Source organism: Mastacembelus armatus, chromosome 19, assembly GCF_900324485.2.
Source record: "Mastacembelus armatus chromosome 19, fMasArm1.2, whole genome shotgun sequence".
NCBI lineage: Eukaryota > Metazoa > Chordata > Actinopteri > Synbranchiformes > Mastacembelidae > Mastacembelus > Mastacembelus armatus.
Window position 1 is genome coordinate 8,474,973 of NC_046651.1, and position 19,853 is coordinate 8,494,825.

The 19,853-nt window shown below is 40.9% G+C and overlaps 1 protein-coding gene across 4 annotated transcripts; it reads left to right on the plus strand.

Annotated features, from left to right (window-relative positions):
- Window positions 1-1,262: 1,262 nt before the first annotated feature.
- On the plus strand, window positions 1,263-19,153 carry baiap2l1a (BAR/IMD domain containing adaptor protein 2 like 1a). 4 transcript variants are annotated; one of them, XR_003296218.1, is made up of 15 exons: window positions 1,263-1,503; window positions 2,716-2,791; window positions 2,898-2,984; window positions 9,292-9,353; window positions 10,321-10,392; window positions 10,741-10,875; window positions 12,506-12,658; window positions 12,770-12,913; window positions 13,485-13,608; window positions 14,153-14,363; window positions 15,730-15,789; window positions 15,879-16,032; window positions 17,603-17,643; window positions 17,755-17,996; window positions 18,035-19,153. XR_003296218.1 is itself a non-coding variant. In XM_026316451.1 (14 exons), exons 1-14 carry the CDS (start codon window positions 1,453-1,455, stop codon window positions 17,825-17,827), a joined length of 1,443 nt encoding a protein of 480 aa, XP_026172236.1. In that variant the 5' UTR covers window positions 1,263-1,452; the 3' UTR covers window positions 17,828-19,153. The 4 variants fall into 4 exon arrangements, 3 of the variants coding, with proteins under 3 accessions (XP_026172236.1, XP_026172237.1, XP_026172238.1); XM_026316451.1 differs by having other exon boundaries at window positions 17,755-19,153; XM_026316452.1 differs by having other exon boundaries at window positions 15,882-16,032; window positions 17,755-19,153.
- The last annotated feature ends 700 nt before the right edge of the window (window positions 19,154-19,853 follow it).

Below are 19,853 nucleotides of genomic sequence, written 5' to 3' on the forward strand. Positions count from 1 at the left end.
GGAGTTTTGCAGATGGGGCAGATTTTCACTTGGTATTTCCCTCAAACAGAAAAAGACAGCTAATTTGATTTGTGTAGGTATACTAATGATTTAGTTTGCAGCAGGACATATCCACAGGGTGGTGCTAACAATCAAAAAATGATACCAGCAGGTTATTCACAGTGACTTTTTACTGCAACTCTTCCTAAATATGTGCAGTCCAGCTAAAATAGATTAAAGTAATGCTTGTATAGAAGGACAGATCACTAACAAAAGCCTCGGCCCTAAAGTCCTAGTATGTTATTTGTGGTAATCTGACAAATTAGCTGAGTTGAGATGAATTAGCTTTATTGTTATTACAGAAAATATCGTCAGGGATTTAACCAAATCATGGCATGTGACATCTTTAAGCATCAGCAGAATCAGGCTGGTGATGGTGCTCCTCAGCTCGTGAAATATGTCCATATGTTGTCCCCATCAAGCTACAGACAGCTATGTTTTACACCTAGACACATCTTTTATGTTTGAAAACAGCAGCTTATATTTCACTTTTATGTTCACCCTGCAACCAAAAGAGCAGGTTGGGATATTTACGGCATATGATGTATCAGCATAGGTTAAACTTCCTGTCCCCAGCAGCAGCAGAAATACGTCTTACATATAATAATCATAATGTGAAAATGCAGTATATATTAATTTAATATTCACTAGGGATCATTTTTTCAGCACAACAAACACTTTGATTCTTTCATACTTCAATCACTGTTTGCCCATATTAGCCAACTTTTATCCTATTGTAACTACAGAACATTGAACTTGAAATATCACCTTTAATGTTGACCTGCTACTTTTAATTCTTTCACTTGGTGAGCACAGTAACCAAAACATTTGTCTTATAGCGCCCCCTTAAGGCGAGTGGAGTTTTATTATTAATTACACATTAGTAATTCATGTAGTATTATTATTAGTAGCAGTAGGGTTCATTCATTGATCTATTATCTATACCCGCTTATTTCTAGTTAGGGTCAGGGGGATATGCTGGAGCATATATTATTATTCATGTTGTTGTTAATGAAATACTGGTACTGGACAGACATGTCGTTTCTCTTACTATCTCAAATCTTCTTTGTTTTTTTTTGTTTTTTTTTACCGCGAGAACTTTTGTGTAACACCTTTTGTGACGTCACGGTCCCCTCCTCCCTCGCGCTCCCTCCGCCCCTCGCGGCCGGCTCCAAACGCACTGGGAAGTCTCGGTGTCCCAGTCTGCGCGTCCGCCACCGGCTGCTCAGCGTCTCAGTGGCCACATGCGCGGAGCCAGAGTTCAGGGGCAGGCTCTTAGGATTTACTACGCGGAGTGAGTGAACGGCTGGACTGCGAAGCACCTTGTTTGTTTGTTTTTTATCTTCCTATTTGTTGTTCTGTGTTTTTTTTTTTTTTCTCTCTATTCCGGGGTTTGAGAAACGACCTGCCATCATGTCTCGGGGGCCACATGAAGTGAGCAAGCTTACTGAAAATACATATAAGGTGAGTGATCTATCAAATAAGGCAATAAATAATCAATAACAATAATAGGGGGTAGGTTTTCAAACTCATGAACTCATGAATCAGGCTTGTTGCCCTTTAACTCTCATCATAAATCAGTTACAGTGAGCCTGTGAGTTTCTTTCATTAGGAACAGTCTTTATGGATCTGATTATCTGATTGAGCTTTCTATTGTATTTATGAGCTCTAGTATTGGGCTGTGAAGTCCCTTAAAGCCAGGAGCAAATCAGCCTGTCATGTCTGTATTTGGAGATGCATCAGTCGTAGCAAAACAAAGTGGAGGGTGAAGCGTTTTTGTCTGTTTGACGTGGGGAGACACAGGTTTCTCTTAAAACATGGACCAACCTGCTGAAACTACATCAACATTTGTTTGATCATGAGATTAATGTCGGGTAGTCAGCCAGGATTAATCTAATCAAGCTTGCACTGATGCAGCTCACATTTGATAAGGACTCCGATGAAACTGATGAAAGGTTAAAAGGTCATGTTATTGGTTGGGAGTGGGCTTAATCTGAATGGTGGAATTACAGTTAAAGGTGTTTTCAAATGAAAGATCCTCACTGGTTTAGCAGTGATGGCAGGGAGGGAGAGAGAGAGAGAGAGTTACCTGTTGACAGTGAGCCAGAGTTTCAGCTGGGAGAGAGAGAAAAACAAAAACAAGGAACCTGTTTCCCTTTCTTTCCCGTCTCCTGGTCTTTCCTCCATGTAAAGTCATACCTGGCCCTGCATTGTTCTATTGAGGGTGTGCCAGGGGAATAGAGGCAGGGAGGTGAACAGCACATGATTGTTGAGGCATTTCAATAGAAAGGGAGAAATGAGGGGGGTCTGGGATTGGGGGGGGTATGCTGCAAATAGCATCGTCCATTTGTGGGCGTGTTGCAAAGCTGACGCAAAGGGTCGGGTTAAAGATTGAAAGTTTTATTGTTCTCACGTGCTGATATTTACAGAGCAACAGCACAAACACTCGCACTTGTTTTCATGTTTCACCCACTCTCACAAAAGTAGCCTTGTGATTTTTATTATTCATGACAAGGTTTTTTTTGTTGTTGTTGTTGTTGTAAAGAATTACAGATGTTTCTGAGTAAGTGAAAGTGAAAGAGACTTCCAAAACTGTGTGAATTTGTGTAATTGTACAAGGAAAAACCTGTTAGTTGTTTCCTCCCCACAATATTTTATGTCTGCTCTTGGTGTCAGAATGTGATGGAGCAGTTCAACCCAAGTCTGAAGAACCTGGTCAACCTCGGGAAGACCTATGAGAAAACAGTCACAGGTAAATACTGTTTTCAAACAACACATTTCACCAGAAGACAAAGTGATCAGGGACGACTTCTTTATCAGCCAGTGACTTGTTGATATTTGTTTGTCTCCCTGTGCAGTGATGACTGCTGCTGGAAAGGCCTATTTTGATGCGGTCTCTAAGATCGGAGAGAACGCTATTGTGTCTCCAGTCTCCAGAGAGCTTGGTGAGTTTCATGCGAGTCCTGGTTTAATCTGCCAACAGTGCGTTAAATCTCAAAGGGGTCTGTCTGATATCCCTGCTCAAATGTCTCTGCTATGAGACAGTAACTTGAATACTGAGTGTACCAACTTCCTGTGCTGCTTGGCTGCCATTTCTAATTCATAGTTTTACTAAGTATTTCTAGGTCAAGGGACAGGGACTTCCTCAAGGTTGCCTGACAACCTTATGGTGACAACTCCCAGAAACCACTGCCAAGTATTAATAACAGTAATCACCTGGAAAACCACCAGCAGTTTCATGTGAATTAAACAGACCTACTATAAGGTGTTAGTTAGTGAGTGTTAGAGGTGCTGGTAGGTATAGGTAAATATAGGTAGGTAAATAAATATATTTTCTAAAATCTTAAACTGGTTCTAGGTCCTCCTGAAATTAAAAAGTGATTTTCTCCCAAACATATTGTTGAATAATAGAAGCTGAGCACTGTCATGATGCTTTATCACAGTATTTATTACAGTGTTTTGCCTGCATGCAGCCATTATCCCAACTGGGACCTCATTATGCAAACATCTGGAAATAGCATTGATTGAAGCCACAGAAATTCATTATTATCTGCTGTCTACTTCTGACTGAAGTGCTTCCTCTCCTCTGTCTCCACTCTGAGGCTGCAATCCAACGTACTGCACAGGCTGTTTTTCATCCACCCTGTAACTCATCTCCAATTATTCTATTAGTGCTAAAATTTGGAGCTCACTGAGATCCTACTTCTGCATTCTTACAATACATGAAGTAGCATGTTTTCTGCTGCGTCACTCCATAAAGCTCAGGTTGTTGTGACCTGCAGGGAATCAGAGCAGAGCAGTTGACAATCATATGTCATTTTGCTCCTGGACCTTTAAAAGATGATCAAGACCATAAGAAATATTACACCCATTTCACCTCATCATGCATGGCTTTGAGAACGAGCAGTGGATTTTCTTGTGGTACTTCTTATATTTTAGGATGGCATTCAAATCAAAAGCTGATCAGACGTCAGACTAGGTGAAGCAGTTTTCTCAGAGCTGTGACTGTGTGAAAGACACAAGATTAGGTGTGCACGTCACATATGGTTCAACTCTGACAAGTATAATTCATAATGCTAAATGAAAATGCTTGCCAAAAAAATTCTGACTCTCAGACATCACTTTATAAAATTCCATGAACCGAGGGGGCTAGACCTGTTTTAAAAGCTCCCTTATCACATATATCATCATATCTTATTATGATATCCAACAGCACAGGTATGAAATCCCTCAGTCTGCAGATTAGTTCAGGGAAACATTATATTACAGTGACAAGGAACTCCCTGCTCTGCTGTTACATGAGGCGGATCGAGTTGGTTGAGCCGCACCTGTCAGTTAGCAATGCCAGTAATTCACAGCTTCCTTAAGTAATTTATTCATGTTCCATGGTCGGCCGATGACGTCTTAACTGCGAAAACAAAAACTTCGCACACTAGGTGCTCAGTCAGTTTTGATTTTGAACATGTGGAAAGATACTGATAGCAGCTCTAATACTGAAATACATGTTAAAAGACTTACTGATGCACTTCTCTATGTTCCCCTATGTTTGTGTTTTATGACGGCCCATATTTAATAGCTGCTCATGTGAGAGTGTGCACGTGGCTGAAACTAGTGATTGCGGCAATAGATCTGGCCGCTATAATATGGTAGAAAACTAAAAGAATTCTTATTTATCAGGCTGAACTTAGCTTGGACTGTCTGGAAAGTCATCTAGGAAAGAGTCACACAAACCCCCTGGTTTCACAAACAGTCCTTGACTGACTGGAATAGACGACAATGTGATGGTGTGAATTCTCTCACACGCTGAGTGGAGCAGCAAACATACTGAACAAACAGACAGAGGAGACTGTCTTTCCACTACTGATCCTCATCCCCTTTTCTTCCATCTGCCCCACCAAACCAACCTTGGCCTTCTCACGCTGTCTGTGCTGGCCAAAGGAGGCTCAGTCTGTATGGAAACGCAGGAACGCTGACATCAATGGGATTTATGCTTATCCTCTGCCCCGTGTGAATCTTTAATCATTCACCCCATTTCCATCAGTAGAATAGATGATTGAGGCATCTAAGTCAAAGCAATCAGCATCATTTCAAACTGCACCAAACATACAATTGTGTTCATATAACTAAGGCTCCACCGCAGAGAGAATTTTATTTCTCTGATGTGACTGATTGATTGTTTTTTTTTTCTTCCTCATTAGTGGTGTGGTGTAAATAGCACCTGTGTCACAGTGGTTGGCAGGTATTTGCAGAAAGTTACCTGAGGATTTAACCTCATATCATAGTGCTCTGTCTTCCAGGACTACAGTTTGTCCACATTTTCTCTTTTATGTTACAGCTATAATGGAGGAGAAAGCTCAGCCAGTATCAAACAAAGACTTTGAGTTAAATATCACACCTTTCTGAAGGAAAATCACATACATCAGTCCACATCAGTGTCATCGGGATGAAAAGAGAAATTCAAGAAATATAAGAAAAAGAAAAAAAAAACAAAGAAATCGCCAACCCTACCTTTAAACACACTTAATGAGAAGACATCTAGGAAATCTTGTGAGAGGAAATTTATTGTGCTATTATTCTCTACTTCAGGCCACAGTGGCTGTTCATATCTGTGAAATCACACATGATGATAGCTCTAAATAGACTGCTTTTTTGCCATCCACCTATAATGCAGTTCCACAGCAGTCTAGCTATTCTTCCATATATCACTGTATGTTTAAAAAGTCATAGTTTTCAGTGGGTGTACAATGAGACACTTCCTGGGTATGAGCGTATGACTGGACTCTGCAGGGAGTTGCTATTCTACACTGAAAAGCAGCAGGTACAGAAAGACTGAAAACGTTACTGGAAAAAGAAAAGCATGAACCCCACCCCTTCCACCCTTTCTCTGCGCTGTTTGTCGAGCATCCTGAAGTACTGAAGTACGCGCTCAGCATGAGAAAAAAACAGTAATGCCAGCCAGAGCAATTTCTTTTTCTCTGCTGTAGAATGAGAATCCACCGCCGAGCGTTTCCCACCAGGAGCTTCTGTGACTGGTTTTAGCTTTTGAGAGGAGCAATTTCTGAAAAGAGATTAATGTTTAAAGTTTGTGATATTTCAAACATTTGCCTTAGAGTTATTTCACAGGATTACTCCAAACACACGACTCTGTGTTTTTATCACTACATGAATAGCAATTTTCTTTCATTACAGATACAATATCACCAGGTGCATGAGAGAAGCATAAGTGGTTTCCAAAACTGATGAAAACACAGTTTCCTTCATTTTTCTCTCTGAGTTATAGTTTGTGTCTAAGAACATGTCTCTGTTCCGAGTTCACTCATTGTTTAGTCATGTATGACTCTTCTGTTATCACACTCCACAGTCCTGTAATGATCCGGGACCTTAAATGCCTTTGTTTAGTATCCACCATAAACTAAAGGCTATCAAGTACACTGGGGTTTTCCTTTAAGGAACCAGAGACTAACTTACGGCTCAATAAACTGTGAAGTTCTATATAATTTATTAATCAAACTAAATATTGTCAGTGTTCGGGCGCTGCAGTTAGTTTTGGGTCTTCTAATAATAAATGATATTAGGTGCCATGTGTTATGGCAGGTCATCACTCTGTGTTAAGGAAGCTGGCACAGCTATTGATCTGCAGCAACAAACTGATGATCATTACTCAAAGGTCTGATTGGTACTAATGATTGATGAGTGCTTTATATGGACATATACTTCTTTAATTGGTGATCTATGCAGTAGCTGTTGGTTGTTTTAACGGTGGGTTTTGCAAATGTGTCCTAAGTGGTAGATGTTGTAAGATTGTGTTAGTCCAAGTCAGATGATATGATTTGGATGGATATGAGAATAGGGACTAAGATCTGGATCTTGCAGAAGCCTGTGTTATAAAGAACAGGGAGTTTAACCACAGTCTGCCATCACACCACATCGTGTAGTTAGCATTACACTGACATCATCGTGATTACAGAAAGGGAGCAACTGATCTTTTGCAACCTCCAAACAAGTATTTCCCCACTTGCACTCAGATGTCATTCATTCCTGAGTCACGCAGGAGGTGGCCATGCTCCAACGCACACACACATTGCAGTGTTGTGATCCAGTGATGAATCTCTACAGCGTGTTGACCAGTGACCACTGCTAAAGTCAAAGCTGATTCAGATGTTGTTCGCACTTGGGAAATAGAGAAAGGATTACCAGTGAGATAAAGTGGTGAATTAAAAGTGAGCCAGGGGAAAGGTGCCAACAGGTCAGCTGCCAGTGTTTGCTTTGCCAACATCGCCTTATCTGATACCAAATAGAGAAGGGGTGTGTTGGCACAAGGCGTTCCCAGAAGTAATGTCACATTTTGGAAGGCGTTGCTTATCTATCAGCAGTCTTATAAAACGAGCATCTGGTACAATAAGCTCCAAGAATGCATACAAAAAAAATACTGCTCCTAACAGGACCTACTTTAAACATCCAGCCTAGTTTTTGTGACACCAAAAGAAATGTCCTTTCAAATATGACTTTTTTTCAGCAAACACTGACCTATGGTCCAGAGCACAGCTGGGTTATGAATGTTTTAACCCTGTGTGTTTAGCTTAATTTCAGCCATGCATATCTACCAAGCTAGATGCGGCAGATAAAAAGGTCAAAGTTCATTATCCAGTTGTGAGCCACAGTGGGTGGATCAGTATATCGTAAATTTGAGGTGAGCTGGTCGGGAGTGTTGGATGAGCAACTGGAAGAAACAATAGGAACAGTGTTCATAATGATGAATCATGAGCTGTATGGGTGAAACACAGGGGGTGAATTTTTCCACAATGATCTATTATCAACTTTGTATGAACTTGTACAAGCATCCAAATTCATGTGAACATGAACGTGTATGTTTGAAATTGTTGAGGGGAGATTAGATTATCTTGGTACTTAAAATCTTCACAAGCGACGGACAGAGATGAGAGATAAGATAAATGAGAAAATCTGTCCTGGGTTGTTATTCTGTTAGGGTGATGAACTTGAGTAGTCCAGTAGGAGTTAAGAGAAATAAGTACATATTTCCGTATTTTTTAATGTACATTTGCTAGAGAGAAGCTTGTTTTTTACTTTTTACACCTCAACGCTCACACCTGATTTAAGCATCTTTGAGTTTTTTACAGCATTGTAAACTCCAGTTCACGTGCTTCATGTGACATATTCACGCATATTGCGGTCCATACGCGTCATGAGTTGTAATAACTCTCCACAGGCAGGCTTTCACACCTTGTTAACCCCAAGGGTGAAACCAGCAGGTGTACAACAGCCTCTTTGAACTCCACCACGTCCTTTCTCGGCCTCCCCCCTTCTACCTTCCGCGCAGCCTGTTGCTGCGGCTGTACAAACAGTTCTGTACTCAGCGCCACCCCTCCCTGCCGTGACACAAAGGCAGCATTTACCAGTACATTCTGGTGACCTTCAGAGGGCAATGTTGTTGTAGCTGGACGCTGTCTGCTGGATCACAGAAGTCCCACCCTGTATCAGTGGGTCATTACGTGTGTTTGCTCTGAGTGCCGGTGTGCAGGGAGGGAGTGTCTGGTGTTGGGTCAAATGTGTATGAGTGTTTAGGTGTTGATGCTTAGTTGGACTGTGCTGACCTGACAACATCTAGAGACTTTTAGCTAATGAACCTGACGCCTGTGTTTTCTTTACTCTCTTCTGAAGGTGTTGAAATCCATGCAGGCACTTCACATCTGCCCAATGTCAAATATGTCCCATAGTGTTTTTACAGGTTTCACCAGAACACTGTGACCTATAGTAAACCTTGAGTCTAGATTTTGCCTCATTGTGACAGAGGTAGCACTATAAACTGCTTAGCTGCGATTGTCCACTTGTGTTTACAGTACTAACTCACTCCCATTGTGTCGTGTCATATGCTGCTCTGTTTACAGCGAAGCCTCTCTTTGAATTGAGACTGTTCTGTATCCGACTGCACAATGCCAGAACATTTCATTGAGATTACTTATTGACAGCTGCTCAAATATTTAAAGGAGATAAGTGATCTGCAAAATATGGGCTATAAACATACAGTATATTCAAGGCCTTATGAAACACAGGAAACATTTATATAAGAAATGTGGAAAGTCTTTATGGTTGGTAACTCCTCCTGACTCCTGTAGTTATACACTGGTTTTGGATGCTTACTCTCAGGTGTCCAAATACTCTGAGACAAAATAAGTTTCCTTTTCTTTGTAATGATCTCCGACATACTAAACGTTATTCCTTGTGTCTTTTTAGGCGTGGTTCTGATGGAGATCGCAGAAGCCCAGATGAAGGTCCATAATGAACTGGATGAGAATGTAGGTAGCCTTAAAGTGCAAATTTTGTCGTATTCAGTGTTTTTCTTATAACTAATAAACAAGAAAAGCAAAACTAACGATGAACTGATGACAAGTATCGTTTCTGTCCAAAGCCTGATCTTATTCCTTTGAGCTCCATATTTGTCCAGTGATGATTAAAATGACACTGGGTCACATGCAAAAAATAGTCCCTGACAAATTCAGTTTTTACTAATATTTGAGCAACATTTACCAGAAAGTGCCCAGTTGTTTAGAAACTGATTTAGCCATATTAGAAAATGAAGCAATATTTTGTAGCCTGTTTTTAGTTATGAATGGATAGAAGGGATAAGAAGAGCACGTTATTAAATAATTTGGTGCGCTGACAGGTGACATGTTGAGCTTCTAGGAATGAGCAGCTGTCATTGCTAGAAGTACTGTGCAGTGCCATGTCTTTGTTTATCTTCACGTAACAGTTTGTTCCTCTCTCTTCTGTAACCTCCATGATATTCTGAGCTCATTCCTTTCATTTTTAGAGAGTTTAAGTGGAAGAAAGCTTGACAAGAGAAGCAACAGAATTATTCCTGACACTTCGCTCTCAGGGTGAAATGCTTCCGACACCTGCAGGTTACAAGAAATAAACCGGAGTAAAAGTGTCACCAGTTTAACTTACAGGGGAAACTTAACACAATATTTGGAACACAAGCCGTAAAATGCAAAAAATTTTCAACATGTGTGAAAACATCCTTTCTTTTCACTGTCAGGATTGTGTTATGTCTGCGAGAGGCGGGAGTTGTAAATCTTTAACCTTAACAGACTGATAACCCTCCCCTGATGGGTGAAATCTTATCCTCTCACAAACCAATTATCATCCATTCCACCAGGTCATCTCGTCATCTCTTATCGTAACTGCTGTGAGTGTGTTTGCTCTGCAGCATGGTGCACAATATGTTGCAACGAATGTGAAGTGTGTGTTTTCTCTGTGCAGTTCAAGAGGTTCCGCAGAGAGATTATCACCAACCTGGAGAAGAAGCTAGAGATGGATGGTAAATACATGACTGTAAGTGTCTCTACACTCTATTCATCACTGCAGGAAGCTGCCGTCCCATATTCACTCTAGTGTTAAGGACAGAATAGTCAACACTTTATTGTTTTGAGTCTTTGGTTTGGCCAAAACGACCAAAGACATGGAGTTAGGTTAACTGGTGACTCTAAATCGCCCGTAGGTGTGAATGTCTCTATGTGTCAGCCTGTGATCTATCTCCCACCTCTCAGCCTGTGTCAGCTGGGGTTGGCTCCAGGCCCCTATGACCCTGGACATTGCAGGATAATTGGTAGATGAGGGATAAATGATCAGAACTGCTCATCATCCCCTCCTTTGTCCTCTGCTGTCAAACATCTCCTGTAGGCCACATACAAGCGCTATCAGCTGGAGCACAAGCTGAAGCAGGACTCCCTGGACCGCTCTCAGACAGACCTGAAGAAGGTCAGGAGGAAACGCCAGGGAAAGTCCTCATCCAAATACGAGGTCAAGGAGAACGAGGTGAGAGTGAAACCGAACCCGATGCCTGAAGACTGGGTTTCACGATCATACGCCATTATATAGCATTTGTTATAAACAATAACATACAAACAAACAATTTCTGATTTTTCTAGAACATGTTACAGTGATACCCCCAGAAAATGTGCTTCAAGTCTATTTCTTTATGTAACCTCCACAATATCTGTGCTGTCTGTGATGCTACGGTGTGTATTCTTGCAGACAGGTTACAGGAAAGAGCAGGAAAAAGTAACTCATGCTGAGAAGTAAAAAAAAAAAACAAACAAAAATCAAACCACAAGGCATGACAGCTTTTCACGACCAGATGTGGACAAACAGCAGTGTGCGCTCATAAAAACAGAGTGAACAGAGACACACAAACACGACTTAATTTTTTCTAGTCATTGTGTTGCCTCGCGTCGACTGAGTAGGTTTGTTATATGCGGCTCAGTGGTCCGGAGTCTATTGGCTGAAGTGTAGGCTGTTTCAGTCATAACACCTCAGGCAGCAATTTGTAAATCAATGTGTTGAGATGAAGCAGTGACTGCACAGCCTGAGTAATAAGGCCTGTCTGTCTCTAGTTTTAATATGTCATTTCTATGGTCTCATGTTGACGACGGATGGTGTGTAAACCTGGTTTGTTTAGAGAGGATCATTTAACAAAGCCTTCAGCTGGAGTCAAGCTGGGACTGCAGCTTGTAAAAGGGATGTTGAGTTGATTTTTCTTTGCCTCCTACTTAAACAAGTGTTTATTTCATTAGCTGGTCAGAGTGACACCAGTAGACTAAGATAGATGAGGCTACCTGCTGATAATCATGTCCACTGTGAGTCTGAGCGATAGTTTGCTGTGAAAATAGGAAATGAAGTGGTTTGATTCAGTGTCTGGCAGGCTGTCATAGAGAGGGAGAGACTGAGAGAATAAGAGCACACAGTAGAGGAGCCCTTAGAGACAGGCCGTTTTACTGTCACCATGACAACCTGGGGAAAATGAGAGCGCTGCAGAATTAAAGGGATGGAGGGGAGGCTGAGGAGTAATTTTAAAGAGTCTGATGTGCCTTATGTCAGGTCCAGTCACCCATCTGCACTGCGTGAGAGGCAGAATGGGTTTTTAGGCTCTCTGTGGGGAACTTGTGTCTTTCAACACATTGATTTAGTTTCCCACTGCGCTGAGATCGATCCATGAGCAGCAGGAGACTGGAATAAACTCGTTGCTAGGTGTAGAGACTTTGATTGCTAAGCTCATTAGGGGCTTGAGAAACATGCATTTGTGACCACCAAGTTATGTTATGGTTCAGTGCTTCATTAAGCTCATGACAATGAAACCTGGGTTGAAGGGCCACAAATCAGAAATTATTTCATACAAGTAACTATTCATTTATAGTTTTCTGCCATTTATTTTTAGCTTTTGATTTAAAAGTAGATACTTTTAAATAAATTATATAGTTATTAAAGTTATTTTTTATTTAATGAATGTATTAATTAATTTATTAAATGTAATCATTTAATAGATTTTGTGAAGCTGCAGCTTTTATTATCAGAGTGGCATCACTACCACAGAAATCACAATCATCTGAAACCTGACTGCTTATTTGTCTGACTGGACCTCCTTGCTGTCCTGTGATCCTGTCTGCAGTATTTGCAGGCCGTCTCCTCGCGTCAGAGGGACATGCAGAAGTTCATCAGTGATGGCTGCAAGGAAGCCCTGCTGGAAGAATTAAGACGCTTCTGTTTCGTGGCAGACAAACATTGCATGTTCTGCTATCAAATGAGCAACTTCCATGAGAAAGTAAGTTTGGACAGAGACGAGCATCCCCACCTAAACACACACACACGCACACACACACACTCACGTTCATTCTAGATTCCTTAACACCTGCACTTTCTCTGGTGCTTGCAGGCCAAAGAGACTCTGGCTATGAAGCTTCACAGCTGGCAGGAAAAGTGCAACGACATTAGCAATGTGCCAGATACGGCAGTGACCATGATAGAGGGGCTGTCCACCAGTCCAGATCAATCCCCGCTGGTTCAGCACTACAACAGGGTGAGTTTAACTGGTCATGTATGAATTTGTTCTAAATCCAACACCAAAAGTAAAAAAAAAAAAAAAAAAGTGTAAAATACAGATATATTTCAGTTTTGTTGAAATATCCTTTTTAAAGATATCTGTTACTTTTGATCACATGACATCATACTGTCATGTGATCCAGATAAAGGAGGATACAAGCAGGGCCAAGTAGAGCTAATCATTTAGAAAGGACTGGCCCTGGAGTGGTTTATCTGGTCATATAGCTTGTAGTTTACTTGTCAAAAATGCTGATATCTGCTGTATCAGATAGTGGCTGTAGTGAATAACGCGATATGATATCACTCACTGTAGGAAATCCAGCATATGCTGTTGTCACCCTCTGTTAAAGTCCACTAAATGTTATTGGCCATAGTTGTTAGTTGCTGCTGCACAGGAGGGAGCCAATAAGATTCAATCACAGTAATGGCTCTATAAACTCATTACCCTGATAAACCCGTTGTACATGGGGTCAGTTTAAAATGCTTGTCACCAGCTCATATTGCCAGATTTGTGCATCCGCTAATCATTTTCTCTCTCGTCTCTTCAGAACAACATGGACTCTGTGGAGCCTCCTCCACCACCACCACTGAAGGCTCAGACCAGTCCGTTAGCCAGCATGTTCGACCCAGAGCCCAGATCTCCACTCAACTCCTCTTCAGAACGCAACTCAGGTATGGATGACTTCACTGAAACACATGTGTAAACGTCACTCCGTCTGCTCAATAACACGATTATTCACACACCTACAGGGCTGGTTTGAGCAAAACTGACCTATTACTATGGACTTCAGATTCAACTTCTATCATAGGCGTTACCGGTGGTTTGCCAGGTTGGGTCACCATTTGTCTAAGATGTTAGGTTGGATATTAAAAGAACTGTTTGATATGATCAGAGAGTTAGACGAGAAGGTCAATACAACTTTCATATCTGCTAAATAAGAACCAATTCATTTGTGAGTTTTAAAAGTGCTCTGGGTTGGATTATATTACCTTTGGAAAGATCCAGGGTGTTTGTTTCCTGCTGTTTCCAAGCTTTGTGCTAAGCAAAGATAACCAGCTGTCAGTGGTTGCTTGATATTTAATCTTCTTATAACTCTCAGCAAGAAAGTGTATTTCCCAAAGTTTTGAACTACGGCATTAAATAAATCAGTTTTGATGGGTTACTGACATGATCACATCTGTAACCTCTGAATTTTTGATTTGGCGTTTCTTCCAGACCAGGGCAGCCTTGGAGAGGGCAGTCTGTCTCGGTCGCCTTCCCAGTCATCCGTTATACATATGGGCAGGAAGATCCGGGTCAGGACCGTCTTTCCCCACATGTCTGCTAACGACACACTCCTCAGCTTCGAGGATGGCGACATCATTAATTTGCTTGTCCACGATGAGAAGGACGGCTGGTTGTACGGAGAGCTGGACAAGTCTGGAAGGTAGGTTCTAAACTATGATGCCTCAGCTGAGTTTACCTAAACAAACCTTTTGTTGGTTGTTCGTCTTGTTATGACTCATAATTTATCTTAGTTAATTCTTTTATTTATCTCAGTATTTGTGGTTACCTGGATATCTGATATTCTTCATGTTGTAAAAGAAAATGCTAAATAATTCCCTTCACAGTAGTGATGTGTGTACATTACTGACTAATGTACAGTGAGTCACACTGTTCCAGTGGTTGATATTTAAATGAAATGGAACTTGAAACATGGATTAGAAAGTTTTATTTTGAAATCTAAATCCAACCATTGACACACCCACATGAAATAATTTACTTTTGTTCCAGCAAATATGTAACACAGAGGTGTGTTTCACATAACTAAGGTGGCTGTGCGGGTTTGTGATCTGTTTCTTCACATTTTGCTGTGCTAAGAAACAGAGCATGTTAGGTATGTTCAACATGACAGCTGTAAAGATCTCTCTCTTCACCTTTGTGCAGAAACATGACTCTCTTCTTATTTCATGCCTAATAATTAGCTGTGCAGACAAAATACCTGTTAGATATATACCTTGTTTAAGGTTTAATCCTTGTTTAAAATACCTTGTTTGCTCAAATTAGAACAAATCATGTTTGTGTATGTAGCTGACATGTCATTAGTCTGTACAGTAGCCTCTGTAAGTGCATTAGGACTCCTAATGATACAGGAGAACAGAGTGTTTCCGCAGCTCGTGTCAAGTTTTTCATTCCTACTTTACACCAAATTAACACAAACCTTATCTGCGTGTGTGTGTGCGTGTGTGCGTGTGCGTGCGTGTGTGCGTGTGTGTGCGTGTTCTTAAGTAGCCCTTTTGAATTGGAATGGTTTTAATGCAGTCGGTAGCTACTTGTCAAAACGACGACATGTTGGGATAAATCACAGTACATTCTGTTTCTTAGCAACAAATCCATTGCATTGGTGTGATAAGCCATCCCTTTTACTAGACGTGATTTGGAGACAACTTCTGAGTCTTAGTGACCAAAATCTCTGTCTGTTATACATTTTCAGTCTGGTGAGTCTGTGTGTGCTCTTTTATGCAGGTAAAATGGGGAATGACAATATCGGGTTTTCAGCTTTGATTCTTTTATTTGATCAATTACTAAATAAAGTCCAATGAAGTCATTTATATAAGGAGTAGGTTTATTGCTGTGGGTATGTTATGTGGGCATGAACCCCAACAAGAGAACAGGTGATGGGTACGCAAATAGTCAATAAAAACTTAAACCATTTTGTTTGTATTGGTTTGTGTTAATTATTTTACAATGTTTCTGATGTTGTGGTGTGTGTGTGTGTGTGTGCGTGTGTGTGTGTGTGTGTCTCCTGTTAGGCGGGGCTGGTTTCCCTCATCATACTGCAGACCTTATACTGAGCCAGTGATATCAAATTGGTAAGAAAACAGTACATGTCCAGATGTGAATCCATCATGTGTTTTGCAGCTGACGTTCTGATAGCTGAAGCTTTATGTTCTTTCATTAGCAGCACACCGGTGCGTTCTCTGAGTGTGGTTAGTCTGCCAGAGGAGGAGGAGGAGGAAGAGGAGGAGGACCCAGTGCTGCTACCGCCACCAGACTACAGCGATGACATGCCCTCTCTCCACATGGCCACCTCAGCAACCTCATCGCAGAACACGGTCAGTGCCTGCACCTGCACGTGTTCTTTTTTCAGATGGAGAAACACGTTAATTAAATGTGAAATATTAAGGTGAGGCCACAGTAGGAAATCGTTCCTGTGCCTTTATGTCAGGCACTAAGGCTCTGGTTGCAACAGTAGAGGACTTTGTGCTGGACACCTGTCATGTTTGAGTGTATATGTTTCCTGATAGGATATCTTTATAGCCTTAGCTGCCACAGGCTCCACTGCCACACCACAAAATGCCATCACACTTCAATCTTTCAGTGACTAATTACATTTTATCAGTGTCTCCTTGCTACACAGACATTCTCTCCACACCCTTAAATGGCAGCACCATCAGAAACACACCCCAATTCCTCTAACAGTTCAAGGAAATATACTATATTTATCTAGAAGATTTATGTTATATGAAGGAAAACAGTATAAAATAGACCAGAGAGTTGTTGGTTCAAAAACGTTAAAAAAGACACATGAAAAATGTTCCCAGCCAGGTTTTACCGGGTTTTGTTCCGGACAGGAGAGAGTGCAGGAGAAGAAGAGTGTTACAGATGGAGGCATGAAGGACAAGAGGTTACAGACACAATTTCATTTAGTACCTGTACTGTGTCAGCCGGCTGAAAATGAACTAGCAGTCGTCCAGCAAAGTAGACAAGCCCAGGCACACTTCTTTCTCCCTCATCATCACCTTTCTTACTGCTCTGTCTGTACTCTGTGTCCTCTGAATCTGCTGCCTCAGGGTTTCGCCAGAGAAATAACTGCAGTGAGGAATAGACCTTTTTCCTAGAGTCGAAATCCAAATTCATATGAATCCCTCTGTCTGCCCAGCATGGATGAAAGATAGCAAACTAAAAAAACCAACAGAAGCTAAATTTCAAATGCCTTTTTACTAACTAGCGTTTAATCAGGACTGTAAGTTTGTTGAGGGAAGTAGACTGAACGTGTGCTGACTTCTGGATGTTATCTGCTCTCCCCTGGAGTTTAATGTGTGTTTTCTTTAGTAAGGATACAAGAAGGGCCTTCCTAATAAGCTTTGTTACAGCAGGTTACTGCTTGTCACAAATTCATAACGCAATCTTGGTTTTAATAGAAACTTTGAAAATAATATACCAAACTACAAAGCCACAGGTTGGTGAACTGCTGTAGCACTATTCATTTAATTTACAGCATCTTCAAGATAATTTGTTTTCTTACCTATTTGTGCACTTTGGGCACATGGATTGGGTATTTTTGTTTCAAAACACTACCATCACCATGCGCTCTTGGCTCCGTGGAGATGATAAGACTCAGGTGAAAGAAAAAGCTGAGCGTTTCTCACCTGCGTTTCTAGATTGTCTAGATTCCAGACCTGGTGAGGGCTGAGGTTGAGCATAAATACATGTCAGTGATTAGGAAGAAGGGCGTGGGGGCAACTGTTGATGAGAGTCAGTGCTGTCAAACCTGTCTGACAGCACTGAATCTCTTCACAGCTGGAAGGAGGGTGTGGGTCTGTCGTGATTGTGGTGTTATTTCTCTTTGTCCCCTGGTTCTTCAAGGGTCTTCTGCTTTTTTTTTTTTTCTTTTGACAACAGGTTTCTTTAGTCAATGGGACTCTGAAGGCTCCTTTTCTAGGGTGAGTCACCTAACATCACTAACACAGTCAATTACAGCCCAGTATGTGTGAGTTGATTAATAACGAATTGGCAGCAGATTTGGAATGATTTCAACAATTTTCCCTGTGCAGAGGAGGGAATCCTTTCGCAACCGTGAAGCTGAGGCCAACGGTCACTAATGACAGATCAGCACCAATCATCTAACACAGAACAGGAGGATTTTCACCACTGCCATGCCTTCAGGGGGAGTTATCCAACATTGGACCCCTGCAACACGCTGAATATCATCCCAACCTGAAATCTCACCAGCCTGCATGCTAGTCTCTCTCTGCACCATCGCTCTGTTTAAGGGATCCATTGTTTCTTGGTATTAGTGTGCTGTTTAAGGGATCCATTGTTTCTTGGCATTAGTGTGCGTTACTGTTTTACATCAGCCACAACACTGAAACAGTGCATAATCATGTGGAGAAACAGGATGTTTAAAAAAAAAAAACTCAGCAAAATATTTGGAAATGTGTCCATTTTGTGTTTGTGAAGTAAGAATTCACCTAAAAAATGAAAATTCAGGCTTTATCTAATCATAACTGTCACTTAAAGTAATAAAATTGACATTTACATTGTCTTTTCCTCTGGCTTCACAATAAAAGCCATGCTGTGTTTTGCCAGTTGAATGCTTTTATTGTGAATGAGTTGGCAGTGGAAAGCCTTATGCTGGCATTAGCAGCAACATTGTACCCAGTAAACAGGCTCTTATCAGTGAAAGAAAACTGTGTGCAACTTAGATGAATCTCTCGCGTGTAGGCATTCGACTGGGATCCAGTCATTAATGGTGGAGTGCGATTACCAATGAAAACCTGGAGAGAGAAATGTTTCATAGAAAAACAACTGTGAAAGGTGCAACAAACTCACCTGTTCAGCCCTTTGGCTACAAAAACATGCCCCGCAGTGTAGAAGGGTTTTGGAGAATTTTTTGTGGCTTTTAATGATTTCATGTAAGCTGCTTTCAGCCAGATAAAGTTGTTGTGACTTAGTGTGAGTCTGACAGCCTCACAAATATCAAGACTTTCTACTGACAACCAATAAAGCCTGCGTCTTCATTTTGGGGTGAACTGCCCCTTTAAAATAAGATCGACGCTCAGAAATAAGATCTTTTTATTGCAGTGATGTAGAGTGAAGATGTCCAGATGGTAAAGCGAGTGACCTGATGCGGATGAAACAGACCAGCACCCGGGCTGTCTTCCTGACTTACCAACAACATATACTGTTATTTCTATTTTTCTTTTAATTGTCTTTCTTTCCTTTATGAGGCTTTGTGATATACAGTACAGAGGTTGTGAGAATGACGGGAGAGTGACATGTTGGGAAAAGGGTTTGTCATTTGAGTGAAGGCAAAACAGTACGTTTGAAATGAGAACGCTATTTATATACAGTAAGTTTGTGTCAGAACCTTCAATATAGATCAGAAGTTCATTCTGTGAAAACAATCGCCCCATGCTGATATGTATTTTAAATGGATGAAATTAGGTTTTAAAGAAAGGATTATTTATCACTGCTCATGCTTTACCTGTTCTGTATAATGTAGATTATATATGTACAATACACAGTTTATGCAAAATGAAAGTGTACCTTGCTGGTAGACATTTGCATTGCATGTAAATACGGTGGGCCATTTTTTTAAAATCTAAAAAATATTGAATATTTTGTGAGAAACTTTTTGGCATGTGTATTTTCAGGATGCAAGTGTATGATGAGGAACTCAGTGATGAAACTGTTTATTGATCCTTGTGGACCCACTGATGTGTGCCCATCAACCCATCACACTGACATCGTTATTGCCATGTGCTTTCTTCAGAGTACCCTGCCACTGTGTTGACCAATGTAGTCTTTTTTTCTCAATAAAACACAATGATGTAGTAAAGTCTGCACAAATTGTTTCCATTTAATATCAGTTTTTTTGTTGTCTTCTGAATGACTTCTCGAACAGTTTATGTTTCATTCACAAGCTTGCAGCACCCCCACGAGAATTTATTTTACCTGCCTGAAAAATATGTAGTATTCATTTTTCAGTTAGGATGTTTTTTTCCCCAGTATTCTTTGTCAGAGCGATCATTTCATTTTCAAACAAGGCATAAATTTCTTTCTACACATTTTTCATTGGACTGTGCAGTTTGTCAACACAAACACAAATAGCACTTTGATTAACTGTGTTACACTTGACATCAAAATGTGT

Coding starts and splice junctions, on each gene's coding strand:
- baiap2l1a (XM_026316451.1), top strand. CDS start 1,453: ATGTCTCGGGGGCCACATGAAGTGAGCAAGCTTACTGAAAATACATAT. Junction 9,354..10,320: donor ATAATGAACTGGATGAGAAT/GTAGGTAGCCTT, acceptor TTCTCTGTGCAG/TTCAAGAGGTTCCGCAGAGA. Junction 10,876..12,505: donor ACGAGGTCAAGGAGAACGAG/GTGAGAGTGAAA, acceptor TCCTGTCTGCAG/TATTTGCAGGCCGTCTCCTC.